The following is a 12,674-nucleotide window of genomic DNA, read 5'->3' as shown; positions in this document are numbered from 1 at the left end:
GACTGAAATAAATACTTACAAATTTTATTTTTTATATCCATACATCCTGTTATATGAGGAAATTTCAAAATTTGTTTCCATTTTTTGCTTTTTCCTTTCCGCTTTCCACCACCACCTGCAATTATAAGAAAGAAATTGTAAAGGTCTTGATGGACATTGAATAATATAAGTTATTTTTACAGTTAATTTAATTTCATCACAAAGAACAGTTCCCATGATTTATACAGCCATGCTACATGCATTTCACTTCTTGTGAACACTGTGTAGTAAAATAATCAGTGGTTATCCACATGAACACAACATAATATTAACCATTATGCTCATCTTCAGACAAAACTAGGGACTTTACCCGATTAATAATCGACAATACAATGAATATATCCCATATCCTATAAAGAGATGTTGAGATAAACTATGGCCTATAGTGACCAATGTTTTAACAAAATCTAACAAAAACTTTATTAGTGGTGGGGGTAAGGTTGGTTATAAATCTGTTTCATAGAACTTGGAAAGTTGATATCCAGTAACTGTTTATCTAATTAAAAGGATTTTCCTCAATAGCATGTGTACACCTGTAAAATCCACATGAATACTTTTGTCCTGACGACAGTAACCATTGACTATGGTATGTTGAAGTCCTCGTTTGTAAAAGTTGTTACAAGTGTAAGTTAAAGTCCATACAAGAAAAAGAAAATGAAGTTTGTCTCTTGGTCACAGTCCAAAAAGAATCAATACTATCTAAATACAAGATGGTTTTTATAAATAAAGATATACAGCCTTCAATGGTGCTAATTAACAATTAGCCATGAAATATCTGGTGATGTGTTAATTACTAATGTCCATACCAACGGAAATTTTACATTAACAACTGCTAAGTTATTTATCATGTCAAGTTCTATACACAAGCATGTTTTCCCTAAGAAAATTTATGAGGACATTTGAATATTTAAAAAGCTTTTATTTCTATTAAACCTCATAGCAACAGAGAAATAGACATCTTGGGATATGTTTCATGCTATTTATCCTGTTATAAGTCTAGGAGATTAACATGAAATATCAAACTTGGAGAAAGGCAGTGTACTTGAAGGAGGACACTAAAAATTACACATTTATTTCATATTTTAAATGATCATCATGAATTGTAATAATGTGTGCTTATTACTCTACCAAGAATGGGCTTATTGTTGAATAAATACAATAAGTATAAAAACATTACTTTATTCTTTTTTCAAACAATCTTCAGCCTTAATGCCTTATTTCTGACAAAATACATGTTGCTATGTACGTATGCAGCATTTGAGTATCAAGCATGTAAATTAATATACATCCGACACTTTTAATTTCACTCTGACCTACAATGTCAGCAAAAAATATGATTCGTCCTGGCGCTGAAATTACATCACCTTACAGATGGCTTTTAGAGACATAAAAAAGAATTAAGCTATAAGTGTGGGAACATGCAGCATCTATTCTCTAAGCACAAGAACAATTTAGTGACTATTTGAAAACCTTGACAACAATCAACTGCTAATGTGTAATAATTGAAAAATGCACAATGTTATTTGAGATATTGTACAATGATGACATATATATATGTAAAATATTAGTATTCATTTGCTCAAGTAGGAGACAATCCAGTCTATATGTTTACAATACAGTAGCAGTTGCAACCCAAATGACACCTGCGTATAACAAAAAAGTACTACAAATAGCATGATTTATAGAGAAGGGACAGTTTTTGCCTCGCAAAGGAACATGTAGGCGATCTTTCTAGAACAATACACCTGGAATATGTTGTACCATGATGCATGCTCCTAGCCAGGTTAGGCAATTCATGCACCATAAAATACAACACAGTATATATGGCATTTATGTTAAATCAGTCATGTGGTCTCCTATATACACCATACAAGGCAGGCAAATCTATTCCCTGATCAGTGTAATCAACTTCAGTAGAACTAGACCTGGAGCCAACTCTATTTAGCATGTTATATTTAAATTTGTACTAAGCGCAAATATATCCACCTGTGCAATTGGGATCAGAGCTAGTATGTCTGTTTGCTATAACCACCATTCATCATTTTTTCAGTAGGATTTACTTAAAAGGTAAAACCTACCATTTCCTTTTATTTGAGAATGAATTTTTAATAAAGTCATAGAGTAATGTCCGCAAGGTATCATTTCTATAATTTCTTTCATTTGTTAATTATCATTGTTTAATAATCTGCAATTCTGAATTCAATTTTCACAATATTTGAATCACATTTTTTGTTTAAAAGTCTAACACTATACACACCTACCTACCATAATGAATCATTTATTGAACAATATTATTGTTTGATTATACCCATCCATCAATTTAATATTTCCTGAAATTAGAAATTGAAGGGCATGTCCACAGGGCATTATTACATTATTGAAAAAACTCACATTTCAAATATATATATATATATATACTGGTAATTCCATATCAATCAATCCATACAGGAAATATCCATTTAATTAAATTTATTACTGTATCTGAAAGTGTAGTTTCAATTTCCTAATTGCTGTACAGTTGAGAAATACCAGCCCTGAAATTGCCTTCACAGAAAAAGGTCTTAATAGTAAAGAAATTTCAACATAGTTGACCTACTAAGAATAAGACAAATCTTAGCTAGAACTATTTAACTACAGTACAAAAGATACTACATATCTTCCACAACACTCCCAATGGCATTCACCTATCTCCTGTCATCTAGATTCCAACAATTACAGCAGCACATCCGCAGGACAAAATCAGAATAAATTACCATGAATTGACACTTTCATTTTCTCTGAATCATTTACTTAATACCATAGCTATGTCATAAAAATGCTAGGCAATGAGGTCAGAGTGTTTGTTTTTCTGTTTCACCAAAACAGTAATACCAACACTTCTTAAGTTGTATTCATAGAACTATAAATGCACTAGCTGGACAACTTAATTTTGGCTCTTCGCATCTTTGTATTAACATGTACGCTAGACCATAAAAAGATCCTAACATTTACATATGAAATGTAAGTAACTATGTTGCTATTGATAACGTAAAAACTTCAATACCAAAACATTAGCTAGTCTAGTTTATTTAGATCACTGATAACCAGATTTAAAATATAAATAATCATTCTGAATGGATTCTTTAAACTCTAATGCTGGTATATAGCTATATATGCAAATCGTTTTTATCCATACTGTATGCATTTAACTAAAGATCTTGCTAGCTTCGATGTAATATGAATGTAAGAGATTTACATTTCAATCAGCATAAACCTTAAAAAGCCTTATCAATCCACATACACATACCTGGTACTCATTGTGTGGTTTCCTGTGTTTCAGTTACAGGCATATGTTTTAAGCACATAGTGATTCATGATATGCTTTTTCTAACTTAAATTTTACTCAAGTATCAGTAGGGGTGAATATTGAGGCCAAAAAAGCTTTCACGATAGTAATGTGATAGTAAAATTACTATTGTGATAATAAAATTACTGTTGCGATAGTCAAGTGACTATTGCACTACTATCATCATAGTTTTTTACCTTTAAAATATGCTTAAAATAAGTTTTCTAACCCTGAAATGAGCGAACTCAATATAAATGTAACAGAATGCTCATTTCAGCAAATACTAAAACTGATAAAAATATTTACAATTTTCATACTAACAAGTAGGTCCCACAAAGATATTTGTTACACTTTATTATAACATCATATTGATTTCATGCACAAACATGCTATTTTAAGATATTTGTTGTGAAAATCTGTATAGCTGGACTCAAGGCTATTATTTTCATATAAGCCTTAGTTTTACAATTTAAAAATCTTTATTTTCAAACTTGTTTTATGTTTTTAAAGGTGATTGATTTATTCAACAATGATCTAATTATTTGGTTTTGACAGTATGTTTGACGCACATCAAACATTGTTGGCAGATCCGTGTCAAAAAATATAATACAACTCTAGCAACTTAAGTCAGGATAATAGATCTATTTACCAAATAAAGGTGTCTGTAATTTCACAAACGGTAGTTTCAGATCACTTTTGTGAAACTTTGTCATTGATTTTCACGCAAAAATATGCTGTCCTAGCACTGTTTTTTGCCTTTTATTGGGAATGATTCTTAAAATGTTCTTACCTCCCCCTAATTAAATTTGGTCATTTCAAGGATAGATCTAAAACATGGACATGGACTTTGTAGATTTAATGAGATCATATTGGAAACAATAAAGGTTTAACACCTATTTAAGGTATAAACTCTCATCCATGTTACAACTTGTGCTTAAAATTCTATTTCCATTCCTTGTAGGTGAATGTACTTAGTGCTATCCCCGATTGCGGTCCCAAAGACACTTTTACAAATTAACGAAGGCTTGCAGCTGTTTGGCTTTAACTCGGTAAAATATCTTGCTTCACGTAGCATTTTCGTTTTGTTAAAAAAACTATCGTCAACAACTGATAGTTGAACATATTACAATAGGTATCTACTTGAAAATATGTTAACGACCTATTGCTGTCAACACCAAATCTTCCACAATACATCAATATTCTTCCTTTTAATATTTCAGCAATTCTTAAATTGCCTGTTAAAATATCACAGCATATTTCAGTTCTAGAAAGTGAATGTCTATGGTACAGTTTATTTCACATGTCCACACACTTTCACAACAAATTGTCACTCCCCATACAGTCATCCTCTGCCTGGTCTATGTATTATAAATGAGATCATGTGCACAAATATCCCAAACACTTGTAATGTAGATACTTGTCCTACATTTTACATGGATCAGGATAACACCATAGTATCAAATTAAAACTATCATCAGCTTGGATATCATATACTGTCTACAACACTGTTGTATTACACAGAAAATCTGTAACAAAACAGATTTAGATATAAATATGTTCCCTCTAAAGTACACACATATACCATTAAATGTCTAAATCTCGTGCTGCTTGCCTATAAGTTAGAGATGTCAATGTTATTTCCTTGGATAAGACTATTAGTATCTGTATAAATGACAGAGAATGTGGATGTGCAGTATAGTTTTACGTTGTTTTCAAGCTCATGATTTTATAGACCCTTCTTTAAGGATTAAATGTGTTATATTGTCTTAATTATGTCAAGTGCCCAGCAACAGCAATGTACAAAGATGTTGATGGAAGATATTGTCCAGTTTATGTTCATACTTGAGTCAGTTTTTCATGACCACTGATTAGCATATTACTGTTGTAACTATATGCACATTCAAAACATATAATTAAGTGTAATGATATCATTTAGAGTGCCAAACACAGTCTTACCATACCCCTGACATACATACAACAACAGTGATTTAAAGGCATGCAATAAACCCCAACCAAGTGATGTTTTACAAACACTTATAAACAATAATAATTTGTAATTTAGTTTTACAAACACTTGAAAACCCCAAAACAGTGTTTTTACACAACACTTATAAACCTGATGTTTTACACAACACATACATCATCACTTATAAACCAAAACAGTATGTTTTACACAACACTTATAAACCAACAACAGTGATGTTTTACACAACACTTATAAACCAACAACAGTGATGTTTTACACAACACTCATAAACCAACAACAGTAAACCAACAACAGTGATGTTTTAAACAACACTTATAAACCCCAACAACAGTGATGTTTTACACAACACTTATAAACCAACAACAGTGATGTTTTACACAACACTTATAAACCCAAAAACAGTGATGTTATACACAACACTTATAAACCAACAACAGTGATGTTTTACACAACACTTATAAACCAACAACAGTGATGTTTTACACAACACTTATAAACCAACAACAGTGATGTTTTACACAACACTTATAAACCCCAAAACAGTGATGTTTTACACAACACTTATAAACCTTATAAACCAAAACAGTGATGTTTTACACAACACTTATAAACCAACAACAGTGATGTTTTACACAACACTTATAAACCAACCAAAACAGTGATGTTTTACACAACACTTATAAACCCCAAAACAGTGATGTTTTACACAACACTTATAAACCAACAACAGTGATGTTTTACACAACACTTATAAACCAACAACAGTGATGTTTTACACAACACTTATAAACCCCAAAACAGTGATGTTTTACACAACACTTATAAACCCCAAAACAGTGATGTTTTACACAACACTTATAAACCAACAACAGTGATGTTTTACACAACACTTATAAACCAACAACAGTGATGTTTTACACAACACTTATAAACCAACAACAGTGATGTTTTACACAACACTTATAAACCAACAACAGTGATGTTTTACACAACACTTATAAACCAACAACAGTGATGTTTTACACAACACTTATAAACCAACAATAGTGATGTTTTACACAACACTTATAAACCAACAACAGTGATGTTTTACACAACACTTATAAACCCCAAAACAGTGATGTTTTACACAACACTTATAAACCAACAACAGTGATGTTTTACACAACACTTATAAACCAAAACAGTGATGTTTTACACAACACTTATAAACCCCAAAACAGTGATAAACCAACAACAGTGATGTTTTACACAACACTTATAAACCAACAACAGTGATGTTTTACACAACACTTATAAACCAACAACAGTGATGTTTTACACAACACTTATAAACCAACAACAGTGATGTTTTACACAACACTTATAAACCAACAACAGTGATGTTTTACACAACACTTATAAACCCCAAAACAGTGATGTTTTACACAACACTTATAAACCAACAACAGTGATGTTTTACACAACACTTATAAACCCCAAAACAGTGATGTTTTACACAACACTTATAAACCAACAACAGTGATGTTTTACACAACACTTATAAACCAACAACAGTGATGTTTTACACAACACTTATAAACCCCAAAACAGTGATGTTTTACACAACACTTATAAACCAACAACAGTGATGTTTTACACAACACTTATAAACCCCAAAACAGTGATGTTTTACACAACACTTATAAACCAACAACAGTGATGTTTTACACAACACTTATAAACCAACAACAGTGATGTTTTACACAACACTTATAAACCCCAAAACAGTGATGTTTTACACAACACTTATAAACCAACAACAGTGATGTTTTACACAACACTTATAAACCAACAACAGTGATGTTTTACACAACACTTATAAACCCCAAAACAGTGATGTTTTACACAACACTTATAAACCAACAACAGTGATGTTTTACACAACACTTATAAACCAACAACAGTGATGTTTTACACAACACTTATAAACCATGTTTTACACAACACTTATAAACCAACAACAGTGATGTTTTAAACAACACTTATAAACCAACAACATTGATGTTTTAAAAAAAAATTATAAACCCCAAAACATTGATGTTTTACACAACACTTATAAACCAACAACAGTGATGTTTTACACAACACTTATAAACCAACAACAGTGATGTTTTACACAACACTTATAAACCAACAACAGTGATGTTTTACACAACACTTATAAACCCCAAAACAGTGATGTTTTACACAACACTTATAAACCAACAACAGTGATGTTTTACACAACACTTATAAACCAACAACAGTGATGTTTTACACAACACTTATAAACCAACAACAGTGATGTTTTACACAACACTTATAAACCAACAACAGTGATGTTTTACACAACACTTATAAACCAACAACAGTGATGTTTTACACAACACATATAAACCAACAACAGTGATGTTTTACACAACATTTATAAACCCCAAAACAATGATGTTTTACACAACACTTATAAACCAACAACAGTGATGTTTTACACAACACTTATAAACCAACAACAGTGATGTTTTACACAACACTTATAAACCCCAAAACAGTGATGTTTTACACAACACTTATAAACCAACAACAGTGATGTTTTACACAACACTTATAAACCAACAACAGTGATGTTTTACACAACACTTATAAACCAACAACAGTGATGTTTTACACAACACTTATAAACCAACAACAGTGATGTTTTACACAACACTTATAAACCAACAACAGTGATGTTTTACACAACACTTATAAACCCCAAAACAGTGATGTTTTACACAACACTTATAAACCAACAACAGTGATGTTTTACACAACACTTATAAACCAACAACAGTGATGTTTTACACAACACTTATAAACCAACAACAGTGATGTTTTACACAACACTTATAAACCAACAACAGTGATGTTTTACACAACACTTATAAACCAGTGATGTTTTACACAACACTTATAAACCAACAACAGTGATGTTTTACACAACACTTATAAACCAACAACAGTGATGTTTTACACAACACTTATAAACCAACAACAGTGATGTTTTACACAACACTTATAAACCAACAACAGTGATGTTTTACACAACACTTATAAACCAACAACAGTGATGTTTTACACAACACTTATAAACCAACAACAGTGATGTTTTACACAACACTTATAAACCAACAACAGTGATGTTTTACACAACACTTATAAACCAACAACAGTGATGTTTTACACAACACTTATAAACCAACAACAGTGATGTTTTACACAACACTTATAAACCAACAACAGTGATGTTTTACACAACACTTATAAACCCCAAAACAGTGATGTTTTACACAACACTTAAAAACCCCAAAACAGTGATGTTTTACACAACACTTATAAACCAACAACAGTGATGTTTTACACAACACTTATAAACCAACAACAGTGATGTTTTACACAACACTTATAAACCAACAACAGTGATGTTTTACACAACACTTATAAACCCCAAAACAGTGATGTTTTACACAACACTTATAAACCCCAAAACAGTGATGTTTTACACAACACTTATAAACCAACAACAGTGATGTTTTACACAACACTTATAAACCAACAACAGTGATGTTTTACACAACACTTATAAACCCCAAAACAGTGATGTTTTCCAAAACACTTATAAACCCCAAAACAGTGATGTTTTGCACAACACTTATAAACCCAAAACAGTGATGCTTTACACAACACTTATATACCTCAAAACAGTGATGTTTTACACAACACTTATAAACCCCAAAACAGTGATGCTTTACACAACACTTATAAACCCCAAAACAGTGATGTTTTCCACAACACTTATAAACCCACAACAGTAATACTTTACTTTACTATTGTAAACGTTTTGATAGTTATTGCATCTCATTTAACCATCTTGACCTCTTCTTATATTAGTAATATAGTAAACGAGTGATGGTTTCTTTACAAGAATTATGCATTTTGTTTTAGACATTTCACATAAACATAGGCAATTATACATAGAATCACAGGAAAAATTAGTCAGTAAGTTAAACAGAGCAGCCAGTTTGTAAAAATACTTGTTTACTGATGATAAATGGGGAAATAAGAAAAAAATCAAATGTGGCAAAAAAGTAGTAACATTGAAGGAAACACAAAGAAATCGACCAGTTTGTCTTTTAGGTATGAATACAAAGTTTAAGCAGACTGGAATGACACATGATACCTTACAAAATTTATTCAATTTTGCCATCTGATAATTTTTGTTTTTCAGTCCCAGTCTATTATCACAAACTACAATCACAAGTTGTCACAATAACACAGGAAAATGAAATGTCACTCGCCAAAAACATGTCCTCAGTTTAGGACAAGGGAACAAAACTGCATGAATAAATGAATGGCATTTTTTTATGGTGGTGTGGAGAAAGGAGGAGGTAACAGAATTCTGTATTCACCCCTAATGACCCTACAAAACATAAGTAACTGTGATCTTAGGAACAGACTTTGAGAAATTTTCAAAGCTTTTTGAATTTTTAAATTTTCAAAAATTTTTATTTTTCGTACGTATTGCATGTATATACAGTACAGATGTAGACAGAATGGTGATGAGAACATTATTGTTTTGAGAGAGCAATAAAATACAAATTCGCTGTCTTTGTAAATGGGACAAATCACAGAAGTGTACAATAAAAGTAATGATGGAGATTAGATGATTGAGTGCTTAACTGTCAAACCAAAACAATAAACAGTTAAAACAAACACAATTTGTAATCATTCTAACATGTAATTTAAGAAGGGTAGATGGACACACATCATTGATCAGTTATGTAGCTTACAATGTGAAACTGTATAAAAATGATTCTTTAATCATATGAAAATTGTTCAGAAACTTGTGTATATATTGCTCCTACTGTTTAAATTATTCATACATTTGTAGGCCAGTTGATGGAGTGTTGTAAGCTAAAATATGTATGTTTTTGCATGAAAAAGAACCAGGCTGCACCACATGTATTAATCCATTAAAAATGAATTACTAAGTCTGACTGTGAAGCCAATGAATACAACAGTCTCTGAAATATGGCAACTACTCAGTCAGTGATAAATTCCATAAACCTTAAGTGTCTCTTGATATTGTCAAAGACCAAATGACAACATCTAAATCTAAAATTTTGTCTACATTTGTGCAATATCTTGGTGAGCCTGAATTTTCATAAGAAATTTGAAGTTTTGTGAAGGGATTTGTAGAATGGCTAAAATATCTTTTTTATAGTTTGTTTAACTTCCTCATATACATAGTTTCTGTAACTATATGTAAAGTCTGCAGCACAAGCCCCAATCAGATCTTTTGATACTTTGTGTATATTTTCAGATGACTAACAATTACATTTTCCCTAAGGATTCCAGATAGAGACACCACAAAGGGTCTTTAATAAAGAACAATCAAAATATCATCTATATTATGTATGCATCTGCCATAGATCTCTAGGAATTTCAATGTCACTATATTTTGTTTGATGATGTTGTTACAAAAGAACACATATCAGATATATCCCTGACAAAGATCAGAAAAACATCAACTTAAAACCATAAAGAAATTATCACTAATTAATGTAAATAATTTTGTAACATTTCTTTTTGAAATCAGTCAGATCTCAAAATTTGCTTCCTTTAGTATCCAATACATCAAAGAAGAAGAAGAGTTTGGTATGCTAGGTCCCAAAAGTCTGCTGTCAATCAGTTTATCTTTTGAGCTTTGTCCATTGTTCCAAAAATGATTTCAGGATGAAAGACAAAAAAAATTAGGAAATACACACTGTAAATGGTATTTTTTCTCTATACCGGAAAAACTGTGCAGCCTAGTTTAACTGTAAAAAATACGAAGAATGCAATATGGAACACCTGCTTTATTTACTCATTTGAATGTACAAAAAGCAGCTCACACAAAAGTAACTTCTATATAGCTGACAAGAAAATGGAAGTAGGTAAAAGTAATGAACAAATAGCAACTAACTGACTGCATATATCCAAAGACAACTAATGAATATACAAAGTTCCAAATTTAAATAAATGTAAGATTAACTATGAAGATTAATCAGATTTCAATTATAAAGAAAATACAAACTAACCAAAACCAATTACCATCATAACAATCTAAAATTGTAGCTGACAGCTGAGAACTAAAACCAGATATTGCACTGTTCCTACTTCCTTAAATATCAGTTGACTGTAGCCTATCTGGGTGTTAATTCTTGACCAACAACAGCAATTGTAATGGTTATCAGACTGTCAGTGATGACACAACATGAAAGATGTCAACCTGCCCCACCCCCCTCCAAAAGAAAGAAGAAAATGGTGAAACAACATTAGAAATACTACTCATGCCTCCGAATTTCATTATCTTGGTTATATATTTGATAGTAATATCCCTTCGGAGGCCTCATTCGGATGCATGACATCCAAGTACCTTGTACCAAGTGCATTATCCGGTATTTCAACAACCAGGTCAGACATCCACAAATCAAAATTACCAATTATCCATGGAAATATAATAGGAGTACTTCATCGCTGTAATATGTAACATGCTATACAATAACGTTGGTAATCGCCGAAAGAAATGATCACGAACCCAAAATCTCTAGCAGGGATGCTGGGGCAAAAGAAAGGGGATCCGATATCTAATGCAATACATATTGTGTATAAACAAAACAAATCGGACATCACAGACTATAAACAGGGCATAATTACCCAAATATAACATAACGGAAGCTTTACTTAAACGCTGCGTGGAGTTTGCGGCATCCGTGCAGATGAGTGCAGTGAAAACAGACCAAACGTCAAATGCACTTCCAAGATGAAAATACACGACAGTGAAACTACGAACAATTAAAATATCTCACCTTCTCTGGCTTTGATGTAGACGGTGTTTGCAACAATATTTTCTAGTTCCATTTGGCTTTTTTGAGGTAATGGGCTGCAAAAAGGGTCAATATTAGACCCTATTTTGAGTCCACTATCCTCCTAATCGGCTCGCCTGGGTGTGGTATAGGAAGAAGCAATATGGCGATCCGATTCGGAATATGAGAGAGACGTCAATTCTCATTGGTCAAAATAAACCTCATAGTCGGATCGATTAGTGCTGCAAGGGCGATAACCCTTACATAATGAAATTATGTTCCATTTGTGTTCTGGATTCCATTTGAAATGTAATAACCACATAATCATCTGTAAATATTCAGTAATAGATTACTACTTGATATATTCGGTGACAATTATGTAAATAAATGAACTACATTAAGTGTATATCAAAAACGC

The 12,674-nt window shown here is 31.8% G+C and overlaps 1 protein-coding gene across 1 annotated transcript in view; it reads right to left on the bottom strand.

Annotated features, from left to right (window-relative positions):
* LOC132552796 (G protein-coupled receptor kinase 5-like) overlaps positions 1-12,314 on the bottom strand; it is a 44,163-nt gene extending 31,849 nt beyond the window's left edge. The window contains exons 1-2 of the mRNA XM_060216990.1: positions 12,260-12,314; positions 20-115 (exon numbers count right to left, since the gene is read on the bottom strand). Of these exons, the coding sequence (XP_060072973.1) occupies positions 20-115; positions 12,260-12,311 (148 nt within the window). The 5' untranslated portion in view covers positions 12,312-12,314. The remainder of the gene's footprint in view (positions 1-19; positions 116-12,259) is intronic.
* Positions 12,315-12,674: the final 360 nt, after the last annotated feature.

Source organism: Ylistrum balloti, unplaced genomic scaffold (genome assembly GCF_031769215.1).
Source record: "Ylistrum balloti isolate Yb309-2 unplaced genomic scaffold, AGI_CSIRO_Ybal_v1 Utg370280, whole genome shotgun sequence".
Taxonomy (NCBI): Eukaryota; Metazoa; Mollusca; class Bivalvia; order Pectinida; family Pectinidae; genus Ylistrum; species Ylistrum balloti.
Note: the sequence above shows the minus strand (reverse complement) of the source record. Positions and strands in the feature narration are given on the sequence as shown.